Raw genomic sequence first — 15,156 nt, 5'->3', positions numbered from 1 at the left:
TGTTAAAAAAGCTTTTGTTAGAGAAGTCACTTTGATCCCTATTTCCTGGGTGATATTCTGAAGAAGTTTCTATCAATTCTGAAGGACTTTGAATATCACCACAACTGCTTCCCAAGAACTGCAGCCTTATAAATAAAATTAATTGGGCTAACAGGATGTTTTTGAGAGGTCTCTTTGTGGATTTTTTGGTGAAATTTCATCATGGTGGCAGATGCAGAAATGCTTTCAAGGAACAGGCCGTGCAACTTCAAACACTAATGCTGGTGCTGAATCTGGCTGTTCTTGAAAGAGCCTGCACCAAACATCCTTCTGCTGTGTATTCACCAAAGACATCATCAGGCAGGGAGATGCTTTGTCTGATTTGATTAGAAGGCCAGAGAGGGAGACCTAAGAAATTAAGAGCCAAAGTAGTGAAAGGAATCAAACAAATTTCCATAGTAGGTGTGAAATGAGGTTAAATGGCAAACAGCTCTTTATTTAAGGTACCTTTTCCCTGTGTGTTCTTCAGTTCTTGTCCCATTGCTTTCATTGTCAGTTGGTATTATTGGCCTTGCAGTATCTATTTGAGCAAGTTGGATTCGATTCAGCCTCCTACGACATCAGCAGCACTGCCAAACACAGGCTAATTTAGGGATTTGATGCTGTGTGTGGTGGTGGAGGGGCCAGAAGGAGTGTGGAGAGGATACTCAGAGTTTGGGTGGGTTTGCAGCACTGGCAGGAAGCTGTTTGTGTGTTTGCACATATGTGTGTGTCATCTTTTGGTTGACTTGTAAATAAAGCAGTTGGAGTGGGAAGGCTTTTCCTCAGATCGTGCCCTCAAGTGGGATTTCACAGAAACCCAGACTGGTCTGGGTTGGAAGGGACATTAAAGCTCATCCTGTTCCACCCCCTGCCATGGGCAGGGACACCTTCCACCAGCCCAGGTTGCTCCAAGCCCTGTCCAACCTGGCCTTGGACACTTGCAGAGATGGGGCAGCCACAGCTTCTCTGGGCAACCTGTGCCAGGGCCTCCCCACCCTCACAGGGAACAATTCCTTCCCAATATCCCATCTAACCCTGCCCTCTGGCAGTTTGAAGCCATTCCCCCTTGTCTTGTCAATCCAGATCCCTCTCCAGTACAATCCCTACTCTCTATCCCTTCTTCTTTTTATTCCTGAGCAAACTTTGGGTCTCTTTTGCTCCTCTTTTCCAGCTGCTGCAGTATCTCGGAAGAAAAAGCGGAGAATGGGAACCTATAGCCTGGTTCCCAAGAAAAAGACCAAAGTGTTAAAACAGAGAACAATGATTGAGATGTTTAAGAGCATAACTCATTCCTCTGCAGGTGCCAAGGTAAGGGCAGCGCTGGGCCCCCTGGACATGTTTGTTGTCACACACACGTCCCTTGTCTTGGCACACCGACCCCATGCAGAGGTGCAGGGATGTGGTGGCTTGTTGGGATCATCTTCCCTTCCGAGTCTACATCTTCCCTCTGGCAGCAGCTTCCTGCCTGCTTTGGAAATGGCATTTTGAGAGTGGCTGTTGAGGTACCAGGCCTTAAACAAACTTTTTCCGGTGAATGTCCCATGAATCCTGGGGAACTGGAGAGATTCCAAGTGTGCCCCAGGTGGTAACCTTTGTGTTTCAGTGTCCTCAAGGTCTCCTGTTGCTGCCTGAGGCTGCACAGCAAAACACTTGGTTACTTACAAAAGGTTTAGACACCGACTCACTCCTGATCAAAATCTGCTTTTGCTGCAACCCATGCCCTGAAATTTTGGTCTTCGAATTCAGGAAGAACAGTGCTGGGCCTTCATGGAGCAGTATGAAAATCCTGATGTGATGTAATTTCCCTTTCCTTTCCCTGGAAACCTTTCTGCCCCTTGGTGGAGCTGCCCCCAGTGTTTGAATCAGGCCCTCCTCCCCCTGATGGGGGGGCCATTCCAGCCACGTGAGTCTGGAATGACTCCTCATGGCCCCTCAGTCCCCAGATCCAGCAGGCTTAGGTGACACATGGCAGGCTCCCAGGCTGGGCTTTGGAGGGACACAGAGCCAGCTTTCCCCTGGCAGCTCTGGAGCTCCCAGCACAGAGCAGGTCTGGGCTGGATCCAGCTGCTCTCTCCCAGGAATTGACGTTGTCCTTGTGGCTCACATGTCACAACTTTCAGAGTGACAAGGACCTGGGTGATGCCAGCCCTCATGTGAACGGGGAAAGCATAGAGGTGGACTCTGAAGAGGAGGACTCTGATGAGTTGGAGGAGGAGGATGATCATGGAGCAGAGCAGGCAGCCGTGTTCCCTGTGGATGAGAACAGGACCTGTAAAGACAGTGCATCTGATGCAGACAACGCCAGAAAGGTAATTCCCATGCCCTGAGCACCTGAGGAGCAGAATGGGACACTGCTGGGACACCTGGGGTAGGAGGGGCTTCAATTGAGGCCATTTCTAGGGCTTTCTTCACCTGCACTATGACAGAAAGCTCAGCAGTGGCACTGAGGCTCTTGGGTGACCATTTCCTGCTTCCCACTGCACTGTGAGGGTCTCCCCCAGTTTCAGCCCTGCACAGATGTGTGATCCACGCTGCAGAACCCCCACCATATTTACCTCTGGGATTCACTGAGAAGAGATATCTCCTTAACCTTGCTGGTAACAGGCTGGCAAAGCATTAAAATTGATTTAGTTGATTTTTTTCCCCAGAATCTTTGTAGTGATTTCCCCAAATCTATACACAGTATAGACACGAGGCTGGTTTGGATTAGAAAGGAAGTTACAACTTGGTTGGAAAACTTTATTCTGGAGTCGATTTTCTTTTTCCTCCCTGTACCATCCCCATGGATATTCCATGATGTGACTGGAACATGCTGAGCTCCAGCCTCGGAGCTCCTGTCTTTGTTGGTGCATGTGCAGGCTGGGGCTGGGTGGGGGGCACAGGAGGATGGTGAGGGGATGCTCTGATGGATCCTGGGCACAGCAGGATGGTGGGGGATGCCCTGCTGGCTGGGGGGCACAGCAGGATGGTGAGGGGATGCTCTGATGGATCCTGGGCACAGCAGGATGGTGGGGGATGCTCTGATGGGTGGGGGGCACAGCAGGATGGTGGGGGATGCCCTGATGGATCCTGGGCACAGCAGGATGGTGGGGGATGCCCTACTTTGAGAGACCTGACCTGACTGACCTGTTCTGCTCTTGGGCAAATGGTGGTTGCAGATCGATGATGGCGAGTCTGAGGAGGAACAAGAGTCTGTAGAGTCTGGGGAGGAGGAGGAGGATGGAGACGAGTCTGACTTGGTAAGCTGGGCTGCTTAATGTGTCTTTCAGCCTGTGGCCTGTTGATAATAATTTCCCCTTTGCGCTGCTGCCAGAAAGAGAGAGAGCAACGCGGTGAGTGCAGTTTCACGGCTCCTTGACAAAACTCACTCTCTGAAACCACCCACACACACAGTATTGTTTTCCACAAGGTGCTTAACCCTGATCTGTGGTACATTTAATTGCCTTCTGATGCTAACTAATGAGCTTTTGTTGTTTTCAGCAAAGTGTTGACTGCTTTTAATCATTTGAATGTTGGTGGAAGCATTTAAGGCATTTAAGGGTGCTTGAATTCTTCAGATGCACAGTTGGCGAGTGGTAGGAGCCAGCAATGCTTCCTTACTAACCTGAAGCTCTTCGGGGCTTTTTGGAGCTCAGGTGGAGTTGTTCCCAAAGCCATTGGCCCAGCCCACAGCCTAAATTCACCCTGTTCTGACATCCACCTCATTCCAGATGAGCAGCTCTTACTAGGGAGACTTACAAATAGCACACAGACAGACAGACAGACAGATGCTCTCCCTGGGAGGTTGCTTGTGTAGCACGAGGTCAAGACCTTCAGCTGCTGCTGGGGATTTCTGGGGTTTTTTTTTAGATAGCTGGTGAAGAGAACCTGATGATTTTTCTATTTAAATTGCTGTTCATTGTTTGTCTCTGTCCCCCACCCCCCTCCTTTACTTAAGAACTTTGCTCCCTCTCCACAGCCTCTCAAGTTGAGGAGCCAGCATTTAAGGCACCCCAACTCTTCACTCACCTTGAGAAAATTCTTGGCTTCTTTTTCTTGATGTTTTGAGCTGAAGGTAGAACCATAATTACAAAATACACCAAATGAATTGTGGAAGCTCTTTAGGGTCTTGTTCCTTGTGCTCTGACACTCCAGGAGCCAGAGAGGAGCGAGGAGCAGGGCCTGTGCAGCTGCCCCTTTCTCTGGGTAGCTGAGGCCAGTCTGTAGCTTTAGCCCAAACCAAGGGTTGAGTTTGTGCTCAGTCCAACCTCCCAGGTCATGTCTCCCATCCTGGGTGGTGGTTTGTGCTCTGGTGAGTCAGTCAGTTCCCCAGGCTCAAGCACAAACCTCTCCCCCACAAGCTGTGTGATGCAACTGGGGTAAAGCCACGTGGTGAGCCCTCACTTGGGACAGTTATGGGGCAGGTTATGGGGCAGTGTTTCTCTTCCCTCACTGTGGGAACAGCCCGTGTGCAGCTGCCTATGGAGGTAGGGCCTGATCCAGCTGCTGTCAGTGCTAGCAGGAGGTTTTTCCTAGGCTTTGATGGGAGTTGGATGAGCATCAGGAGCAGAGAATTTCAGTTTGAACATGAATTGTGTGATGGATGCCTTGAAGGCTGCCTGACAGGGTCATGGTGCCTCATTCCCCATTCTGATGTTGACTTTGAAACCCCACCCCAGACAACTGTATTTTTTTAAGGCAAAACCCAAACTCCGTTTAGATTCGTGCATGTGGCTGAGTATTTGCTGCATGATTAGTCTGTGCCACCCTGTGCCTGGCTCAGGGAGGGGGATGGTCTGTAGAGCTCAGTTCCCCTGGGTCCCTCCCAGCCCTGCCAGGCTCTTCAGGTGCAAGGCGGGTTCCTTGTTGCCATTTTCTAACACAGCTGGGGAGAAATGTGAACATTTTCGTTTGAAAACCCCACTGCCAGAGCTCAAGGAGCGTTTGGGCAACACTCCCAGGTGGAGGGGCCATACAAAGAGTGGCTGAGGGCACTGGGTTTGTTCACCTGGAGGACACTGAGGTCAGACCTCACCAGGGTCTGCAGCTCCTCCCGAGGGGCAGCTCCAATCTCTACTCTCTGTGAGCAGTGACAGGACCCAGGGAATGGCTGGAGCTGTGTCAGGGCAGGGTCAGGTTGGACCTCAGGGAAAGGTTCTTCCCCCAGAGGGTGGTTGGCACTGACCAGGCTCCCCAGGGCAGTGGGCACAGCCCCAAGGCTGCCAGAGCTCCAGGAGAGTTTGGACAACACTCTGAGGGCCAGGGTGGGATTGTTGGGGTGTCTGTGCAGGGCCAGGAGTTGGACTGGATGGTCCTTGTGGGTCCCTTCCAACTCAAGATATGGTGTGATTCTATGATTCCACCATTTTTTGGGAAGCTGGGAGCGTGTGTGTGCCTGCACCCTCGCGGTGCTGCACAGAGGTGCTCAGCTGGCCTGAGGGCCTCCATGGAAGAGAAAGTGCCGCCTGCAGTACAGAAATGACAGGAAATACACCCCCACGTGTGCCTGGGTTTCCTTTTCGGTGCTATAAAGGCATCTCAGCACCCCTTGGTTTCAAAGCCCTGGTCCTCAGAGGCCTTTCTGCGCCGCTCAAGCTGCACAAAGGCTCTTCCTCACGGGCCCGAGGAGCTGCAGGGCCGCTGGTGCCGACATGCCTGACGTGCACGTGGCCTCTCTGGTTCTTCAGAGCTCGGAGTCCAGTGTCAAGAAGAAGCTGCTGAAGAGGAAAGGGAAGACGGACAGTCCATGGCTGAAACCCACCCGCAAGAGGAGACGGAGGAATAAAAAGAAACAAGCCAGTGTTTTAGGTAACTAATCGTGTTTTGTTCCTTCAGCTGCACCCAAATCTACCTTCCAGGTGGAGGAGGAAGGACCTGAGGCCCGTGAGTCTCTTCCTTCCCCAGGTTGGGCTGTGTGATAACCCAGGGTGTGAAGTGGCAGTCACTGCTGGTGCCACTTTAACACGTGAGGTGGCTTTGTCCTTGGCATGCTGGAGGAATATTGGTTTGTTCTTCAACTCCCTTTGTTTTAAAGTATCCAGAAAAGGCTTATAAAAAGGAGGAAGATGGACCTTTTATATAGATAGTGACAGGGAAAGGTGGAATGACTTTAAACTGACAGAGGGCAGGGTTTGATGGGACCTTAGGAGGAATCTTAGGCCCTGGCACAGGTTGCCCAGAGAAGCTGTGACTGCCCCATCCCTGGAAGTGTTCAAGGCCAGCTTGGATGGGGCTTGGAATAACCTGGGTTGGTGGAACCCATGGCAGGGGGTGGAACTGGGCGATCTTTAAGATCCTTTCCAACCCAAACCAGTCTGTGATTCTATGATTCTGTGCCTCATGTCCGTGTGGAGTCCTGTCCCATGAGCTTGGGGAGCGTGTTTAGATGCAGAAGGAAAAGAAAGAACCACCAGTTGTGTTCCATTGCTTTTGTATGAATGTTTGTGCAGCTGAATGAAATGTGCAGGTTGGCTTTGCTCCTTCTGAAAGCACCACAGTGTTTGTAATGAGCTGCATCTGAGCTGCCTCTGGCCCATCTCAAGTGCTCAGGTGGTCTCTCTTGTTTGTCCTGAGTTACCCAGCACTCAGAAGAAGGTTTCAGTAGCCTCTGTGGGCTGGGGAGAGCCAGGAGTGCAGGCTGGTTGTGATGTCCTTCAGGAAAGGTAACAACGTGGGTGAAATACAGTGGAGAGTCTGTGAAGTGCAGCTGTGCCTCATTACTAAGGTGTCACACATCCATTGCCACCCAAGGGTTTATTCCTCCACTCTTGCTAATTCAGTGCAACCAGGCCATTTTTGCATCAGCAAGTTTGTGGCTAATTCTGAGTTACTTGACCATATTTCAGCCTCTGGTCTGTGCCTGGGGTCTGTCAGTCATCTGGCTTGCTCCTCTTCCTCCCAGGATGAAGGAGAGGCCATTGCACCCTTTCACAGCAAACACCTAATCCTGCATTTCAGATGCAGACTGGTTTTCTGCCCCTTTAGTACAAGTGGCAGCTGCTCTTCCAGGGTAACCAAACTCTCTTGGCCAAGCTGCAGTGGGAGAAGCAAATTGAGGGAGAAAGTCGAGCCAAGGGGGTGTGAAGTGATTGACAATCCCCATTCAGGCTCTGTGGGGTTTCCACACAATCCCAGAGAGGGATTTCCACACAATCTCTTCCCAGCGAGGGATCCCCACTCAATCTCTTCCCAGTGAGGGATCCCCACTCAATCTCTTCCCAGTGAGGGATCCCCACACAATCTCTTCCCAGTGAGGGATCCCCACACAATCTCTTCCCAGTGAGGGATCCCCACACAATCTCTTCCCAGTGAGGGATCCCCACTCAATCTCTTCCCAGTGAGTGATCCCCACACAATCTCTTCCCAGCGAGGGATCCCCACTCAATCTCTTCCCAGTGAGGGATCCCCACTCAATCTCTTCCCAGTGAGGGATCCCCACTCAATCTCTTCCCAGTGAGTGATCCCCACACAATCTCTTCCCAGCAACAGTTTTGTTCACTTAGAGCCAGAACTTGGCTTTTTATGTGTTTCCCCTCCCATTAAGCTGAATGTCACCTGTCTCATCCTCTTCCTGAGGTGCACAAGGGAATGGTTGGCTCTGCCTGGCTGGAATGTTGTCCCTGAGCCCTGTGCAGCAGGTTGGAGGCAGGAGGATGCTCTGAGCCCTGTTCATCCCTTCCTTGTGCCGTGGTAGCAGCAGGCAGAGGTGCCTTGTGGAGGCAGAACCTGTGTCATGTTTTCTCTGGTTGTTTCCTGCCTGAGTGGAGGTGGGAGCTCTGTCTGACCAGCTGGGGAAGGGAACCAGCCGTGCCAGGTGTGCCCAGATGTTGTGTTTCCATCATTCCTGAGGAGCCTGCACAGAGCCTGGTCCTAGCCATGGCCTGGCACCCTGTGGGGTGGGTGGTGCTGGTGGGGTTTGTGTGAATGCCCCTGTTCCCATCCAGGTGCCGAAGCCTATAAACCATCGCTGGGCAGGGAGGGCCCGGGCCAGGAGAACAGCATGGAGTACATGGAGGTGTCCCTGGATTCCCTGGACCTGCGGGTGAAGGGCATCCTGTCCTCGCCGGCGGGGGGTGAGTGCTGGGGCCAAGGCTGGGTTTGGGACTGGATCTGGGTTTGTGGATGGGTTTAGGGCTGGGGCTGGGTTTGTGGATGGGTTTAGGGCTGGGGCTGGGTTTGGGGCCAGGCCCTGGTCTGAGTTTGGGGCTGGGGCTGGGTTTGGGGCTGGATCTGGGTTTGGCGCTGGGTCTTGATTTGGGGCCAAGTCTGGGCTTGGAGCCAGGTCTGAGTTTTGCTCTGGGTCTGGGTTTGGGTTTGGGGCTGGGTCTGGGTTTGGGGCTGGGGCTGGGTTTGGGGCCAAGTCTGGGTCTGGGGCCAGGTCTGGAGTCAGGTCTGGGTTTGGGGCCGGGTCTGGGTTTGGGGCCGAGTCTGGGTCTGGGTCTGGCTTTGGGGCCGGGCCTTTGTTCCGTGCGGGGCCCCGGCTGCCCCCTGGTGGCCACGGAGTGCGATGGGAATGGGGTGGGATTGGGATGGGATGAGGATAATGATAGAGATGGGGCTGGGATAGGAATGGGGATTGAGCTGAGGCTGGGATGAGGATGAGGATAATGATAGAGATGGGGCTGGGATAGGAATGGGGATTGAGCTGAGGCTGGGATGAGGATGAGGATAGGGATGGGGGTAGGACTGGTCTGGGGATGAGGATAGGGGAAGGGATGACCATAGGTATGGGGCTGGGGCTAGGCTGAGGAGGAAGATGAGGATAGTGATGGGACTAGGGATGAGGATGGGGATGGGCCTGGGATGGGAATGATGATAGGGATGTGGCTGGGATGGGGATGAGGATGATGATAGTGGTGGGAATGGGGCTGGGATGAGGATGAGACAAGGGATAGGTCTGGAATAGGGCTGGGGCTGGGGTGGGGCTTAGAATGATAGGGCTGGGAGTGGGATAGGAATGGGGATGATAATAGGGATGGGGCTGGGAGAGGAATGGGGCTAGGATGGGGATTTTGTTGGGATGAGGATGAGGATAGGCATGGAGCTGGAGTGGGGCTGAGGGTCAGGATAGGGAAGGTGTCTGAGGATAGGCATGAGGCTGAGGATGTGGGTGAGGTCCCAGTTCCAGTGGGGCACGCTGGCTCAGGAATACACCCATCAAGGGCTGCGAGGTGCTGGCCCAGCCCCCCTGTCCCACTGGGCAGCTCCCCTCCATTCCCTGCGTGTGCTGATCCAGCATCCCCCCAAATCAGGGTCGCTGTGCCCCCAGGAATCACTTGTTCAGCCCTGGGAAGAGGAGGGATGGTGCTGGGCCCTGGGTGCTCAGCCCCAGCTGCTGTTCCCAGTGCTGAACTTCCCTCGGCTCCGGCACCTCCCGCCTGGGCTGGATCCGCCCGTCTGTGCCCGTCACTCTCCCAAAGGTTGTCTGGCTCCTTTGATAGAGGCACATCAAAGAGTTCCCCACCAAGAGAGGGTCAGGATGGATGAGGGATGCTTTCACCAGAGCCTCTGGATGTCAAACAGATTAGGGAAGTGACAGCTCGGAAGGCAAGGAATGAGCTTTGTGATTTGTGCTCCTAGAAAAGGCTCTTAAACCTTTCAGATCTTGACAGGATTTTACATGAAAACTGAGAGGACTTTCCCTGTGCTTGTATGTCTTGAAATATCCTTTTGCTGGGCTCGGGCTTGCAACCTGTTGGCTGAAGGAAATTCCTGATGACATGAAAGGGTCTTGTGTTCTGCTGATGGGGTCAGAGCCATGGGCAGGGGGCTGTGTGGGGGAGAACATTGTCATTGCCAGGGGAATTAAAGAGGAATCTCCACCAGGAATGAAGTTAATCTTTAAAACTTTGCAGCAAAATAACTCTCCTTTCAAAAGCTTGAAAAGCAGCAGCACAATTCCTTCTTGCTGTGAGTCGATCCCGCAGCAGTGCGTAGGGAAAGCTTGGGATGCTCCAGGCTGAACCAACCCAAAGGGTTTGCTTCTGTACTGCAAACATTGCAAAGAGGTGTTTCAGTGTAGGATTGGACCAGGACTGTAGGACTAGAATCAGCCTCCTGTCACTGGAGTTCTAAACACTCCAGCCCAGTGTTTAGCAGTCATGGCTAACCCAGTGATTGATTTGGATCCAGAGGAGCCACAAGAACATTCCCACTGTGTCCCCCTACCTGGCAGAGTCCCCCCTCAAAAGCCATTATCCACCTTTTCATAGGTTTGTAAGTGTTCAACATCTAAAAGAAAGATATGAGGAAAAGGCAAGAACATTGGAGCATCTTGCTGCTTTCTTTTCCCTGGTTTGTTCGCTTTCCAAAATAAATAATTCTTAGTTGACTGAGGCCAAATAGTCCCAGGAATTTTGTTTTCCCATCTGTGTAATAGACTTCTGCAAATAGAAGTTTGTGCTTTCCTGATCTTCACTATCACTCCAGTGATTATTCAAGTTTCCAGCTCTGGGAGGTTTCCTGCAAATCTTCTGGTGCCAGGGCACAGTTTTGTGGGGCAGGTGGGGAGGAGACACAGGCTGATAAAAAACTGTGCCTCGTCCTCACTTTGCCTGCTTGAGGTTTGCTCAGAGTAAACTGTTCTTAACTTACTAGTCTTGATTTCAGCACAGTCAGCTGCAGAGTGGCTGGACTTGGAAAAGCACAGAGTCTTTTTTTCACAGGATTTGGGTAATGCCCTGAGAGCATTTCAGGACATGGAATGGGAAGATGTCACAGGGCACGCGGGTGGTGTTGATGGACTGCATCCTTTCTCCTGGGAGAGAATCTGAGTTGATTTACTGGTCTCCTGTACTCCAGGTCTTTCCAATGGTCCTGAGGCAATGGAAGTAGATGGTCTCCAGGAAGTTCCCCTCTGTAGCTGTCGAATGGAAACCCCCAAAAGCAGAGAGATCACCACGTTAGCCAACAACCAGTGCATGGCCACGGAGAGCGTGAACAACGAGGTAGGAGCCTGTCTTTTAGCTTCTCACAGCCTTTTCTGCTGAGGACAAAGACATAAAGGATGAAAAGCTGTGCCAGGAACACGTGTTGGGTCGTGCAGGGGCTCTGTGCCTGCTGGACTGGGACCCACTGGTGTGGGAATGGCAGGGTGAACATCTCACTTGCTCAGTGAGGGCTCCAGCACGCTGTGTGTGTCCCACTGCTGGGATGAAGCCACAGGGAAGGGAGGAGGTGCTGTGTCTGCAGTGGGAGAGGCTCTGGGTGGGTCTCTCTGCTTGTCCCAGCCTGTGTGGCTGGATCTTGTTGACTGAGAGGCCAAGTAGGCTAAAATACATTCACATGCATCCAAGGGAGAAAATCCAATCAGGGGAAGCTTGGAGCTGGTTTTCCTTGACTACAAAGGAGCTGATGCAAACCTTTCCATGGGCAGGTCTTGAGTTTCGGGAACTTGGCATGTGCTCTGCTGCCCCAGCCTTCCTCTCTCCTCCTCCCCTAAGAGGCTTCTGTTCCAAAGCTTCCCATGTCCTAATTGTGGCCTTCCAGTACCTGAAGGGATCCCACAGGAAAGATGGAGAGGGACTTTTTACAAGAGCATGGAGCAACAGGACAAGTGGGAATGGCTTCCCACTGCCAGAGGGCAGGGTTAGATGGGATATTGGGAAGAAATCCTTCCCTGTGAGGGTGGGGAGGCCCTGGCACAGGTTGTCCAGAGAAGCTGTGGCTGCCCCTGGATCCCTGGAAGTGTCCAAGGCCGGGTTGGAGCAACCTGGTTCAGTGGAAGGTGTCCCTGCCTGTGGCAGGGGGTGGAACTGGATGAGCTTTAATGTCCCTTCCAACCCAAATCATTCTTTGATTCGATGTTCTGGCAGCTCTGTGCAGCACCAGGTCTGACTGACAGACAACAACTGCACTCGATGCCTTTTCATTGGTCACAGCTGAGCTTGTTGGGCTCTGCTGGTTCCAGAAGTGTGGAATTAAGTGGCCAAATGACTCCATTCCAGAGTCTGGGAAGTGAGACAGCAGGACAGGAATGCACTCAGTGGATCCTCCTTTTACTGGGAGACACTTGGGTTTCTTTTTGGCTTCAGCCAAGCTGCAGTCTCACTGCAGCACCCTGATACTCACTGGTAATAGGGCAAGGAGTGAGAATATCCCTAGTTCTCCTCCAGGATCCTTGGAGAAGGGTGGATGGAGGGAGAAATGGATAATCAGATTTGCAGCCCAGCTCTTCTTGTCTTAGTTCGTGCTGGTACCTCTAGAGAGAGGAATTCCCAAAGAGTGGCAAAATTGACTCATTCCAGAGAGAATGCCCTGGGAGACTTGTCAGAGAGAGGAGGGACCCCAGGGTTCCTAAATAAACACAAGGGATATGGAAGAGTTCCTGCTCGTGTCTACGGTGGGTTGACAGTTCTGTCCCTGGATAAATCAGAGGGAGGAATAGCAAAGGCCATGCTTTATGTTGGATTCTTTTTCATAATGGGATAAATGACTCATAGATGTTATAAGAATATTATCTGTGTGAATAGTGGCTTCTCCAGACTGTCATGTCCTTGGAGAGTGTTATAAATAGTTATGAGCACCCTGCTGCACTCTCTAATGGTTGGAAAACAGCAATTAATCACGTCAAACTTCTTTTAGGGTTCCTAACAAATCATCTAGTGTGACATAACAGTGCAGGGTCTTCCTCACACGGATAGTGCAGCTTTTCACATGTTAATCAAATTCCCTCAGCTCAGTAAAATTCCTCCTCAGTAAGGGATCAATGGTCCCCTCGTGCCACCCCTGCAGCCCCTGGACTGGGGTGGTGACAGGGATCAGTCCAGCCAAGGTGCCACAGCCACAGGGAGACTTTGCAGCTGGAGTTTGGCAAAGTTGATTTGGACACGCCAGGGGTGAATGATGAGCCTGGCTTAAAATCCATTCTTTTTTCCCATAGGGGTGTTACTTCTACAGGAAAAGTGGAGCTTAAAAAAATCATAGAGAAAGTCTAGTTTTGTTGAGAAAAAGGAGCAAATCAAAGCTGAGCTGGAGCAGAGGGACAGTCTGTGGGAGATGAGCAGGCACTGAGTCCCTGCCTGACTCTGCCTGTGGTGACAACACACAGTAACTGTGCCCCTTTCCTCCTTGGACCTTTCCTTGGAGCAGCCTTTCGCCTTTATATTCCTAGTTTATAAGTGTCCTTTACCAGGCACGTGGGGAGAGCAAGATCATTATCCAGAGGGACTTGAAACAGAACCCAAACAGCATCAGGTCGTGCTGGCAGGTGGCACCTGGGATGTGACAGTGGTGTCTGTAGGAGTGGGGCAGCAGAAGGAAGTGCTGATCCCTGTGATGCAGCAGAGCAGGGAATGCTGGTTGGGAAGAGGGAAGCCCAGTTGTGGAACCTCCTGCCATTAACAGAACAGGTGGGGCATGAGAAGGTTGGAGTGACAGGACAAGGGGAATGGCTTTAAGCTGAAGGAGGGCAGGTATAGATCAGATATTGGGAAGAACTCCTTCCCAGTGAGGGTGGGGAGGCCCTGGCACAGGTTGCCCAGAGAATCTGTGGCTGCCCCATCCCTGGAAGTGTCCAAGGCCAGGTTGGAGCAACCTGGGCTAGTGGGAGGTGTCCCTGCCCATGGCAAGGGGTGGGATGAGATGATCTTTAAGGTCCCTTCCAATCCACACCTTTCTGTGATTCTCTGATTTTTGAGCCCAGAGCTCTACATCGGTGAAACCCTTTGGAAAACGTGCTGCAAATGTGACTTTAGCTGAGCTCTCATGCAAGCCTGGCTCTTCATCCCTGTGGTCTGGGCAGGGGCCAGTGCTGGAACCAGTACAGACGATAAACTTCGCTGGCAACGAGGAGCAATTATTTTTCCCTTTATCTTCCTGTGACTTATACTCTTGAACAGTAACAAGATTTAGTGCGAATGGTCTCGTTCTCTTGGTCACTCACACACGCTCTTCCTGGCAAGAGGGGAGTGTGTGTTGTGTGAGTCAGGCCCCTGGGACTGCCCCTTCTGCTGCTGCTTGGCTCTTGCCTATTTCCAGTGATGATTTTTTTTTTTATTTTCCTTGCAAGCCACGAGCGACTCGGGGTCCACTTGCATGTTAGTTAGTGAATGATGCATCCCTTCCTGTGAGAGCAGCTCTCCCAGCTTCCTGCTGCACTGCTAATGCTGCCTGGCACACGGCTGAATCACTGTGGAAAAGCCAGGGCTCCTCAGGGCAGCGTGCAAGATCTTCCTCAGCACAAGCACAGCGAGTGTTTTGGTCTCCAGTAATTTCATTTCCTTTGATTTCTCCCGTTCCAGCTGGGCCGATGCACAAACAGTGTGGTTAAGTATGAACTGATGCGCCCGTCTAACAAAGTCCAGCTTTTGGTGCTGTGTGAGGACCATAGAGGGAGGATGGTGAAACACCAGTGTTGCCCTGGCTGTGGATACTTTTGCACTGCAGTAAGTCCGTGCTCTCAATCTAGGGAAGGGGGTGCCTGTCGCAGTAGCCTGGAAGCTGAAGGTGGAGATGGTACCTAAAGGGCTTTACTGACTCCCTGGCATCAGCTCCACCTCGTTCCACAGCACATCAGGAGGTGTTTGCAGTAGGAATGTGTGTGAGGGTAGCTGAAATCGTCGCCTTTATCGTCCCGGAGACCCCAAGGGGTGTCACAAAAAGGGTTTTCACATGGTGGAAGTCTTGCCTTAGGAATTTCTTTGGAACAAGGGTTTGGTTGGTTTTTTTTGTTCTCTGTACAGATCAGTCACACCAAAAAAATGTATTAGCTTGGTTTGGAAAAGAATCTGTGAGCCCTCTGTGTCCCCTTCCCTGGTTTAGGTGAGGAACCTGAGTGATGGCACTGGACCAAGGCAGTGTTTGAGATCTCAATTAGGTTAGATTAGATATTAGGAAGATAGATTAAATATTAGGGAACAACCTTCCCTGTGAGGGTGAGGAGGCCCTGGCACAGGTTGCCCAGAGAAGCTGTGGCTGCCCCTGGATCCCTGGAAGTGTCCAAGGCCAGGTTGGACGGGGCTTGGAGCAACCTGGGCTAGTGGAAGGTGTCCCTGCCCATGGCAGGGGGGTTGGAATGGGATGATCTTTAAGGTCCCTTCCAACCCAGACCAGTCTGTGTTTCTATGATCTCCTGCTGCTTCTTCCACCTCTGACACCGAGGCTTCTAATGGCCTTGGTCTGGTCCTTCAGTGGTCAGTGTCCTTGTTTCCCTGTTGG

The 15,156-nt window shown here is 51.9% G+C and overlaps 1 protein-coding gene across 11 annotated transcripts in view; it reads left to right on the top strand.

Annotated features, from left to right (window-relative positions):
* The window catches only part of LOC135425159 (histone-lysine N-methyltransferase EHMT1-like), a 130,187-nt gene that overhangs the window by 81,862 nt on the left and 33,169 nt on the right, over nt 1–15,156 (top strand). For 9 of the 11 annotated variants that reach the window (XM_064677149.1, XM_064677152.1, XM_064677151.1 and 6 more), the window contains 7 exons: nt 1,193–1,329; nt 2,142–2,330; nt 3,180–3,260; nt 5,688–5,808; nt 7,944–8,072; nt 10,801–10,946; nt 14,241–14,384. In XM_064677149.1, coding sequence (XP_064533219.1) covers nt 1,193–1,329; nt 2,142–2,330; nt 3,180–3,260; nt 5,688–5,808; nt 7,944–8,072; nt 10,801–10,946; nt 14,241–14,384 — 947 coding nt within the window. The remainder of the gene's footprint in view (nt 1–1,192; nt 1,330–2,141; nt 2,331–3,179; nt 3,261–5,687; nt 5,809–7,943; nt 8,073–10,800; nt 10,947–14,240; nt 14,385–15,156) is intronic. The other 2 variants (XM_064677147.1, XM_064677144.1) reach the window with 1 other exon arrangement.

Source organism: Pseudopipra pipra, chromosome 20 (genome assembly GCF_036250125.1).
Source record: "Pseudopipra pipra isolate bDixPip1 chromosome 20, bDixPip1.hap1, whole genome shotgun sequence".
NCBI classification, from domain to species: Eukaryota; Metazoa; Chordata; class Aves; order Passeriformes; family Pipridae; genus Pseudopipra; species Pseudopipra pipra.
The sequence above is the reverse complement of the archived record's forward strand: the minus strand, read 5'-3'. Positions and strand labels throughout refer to the sequence as shown.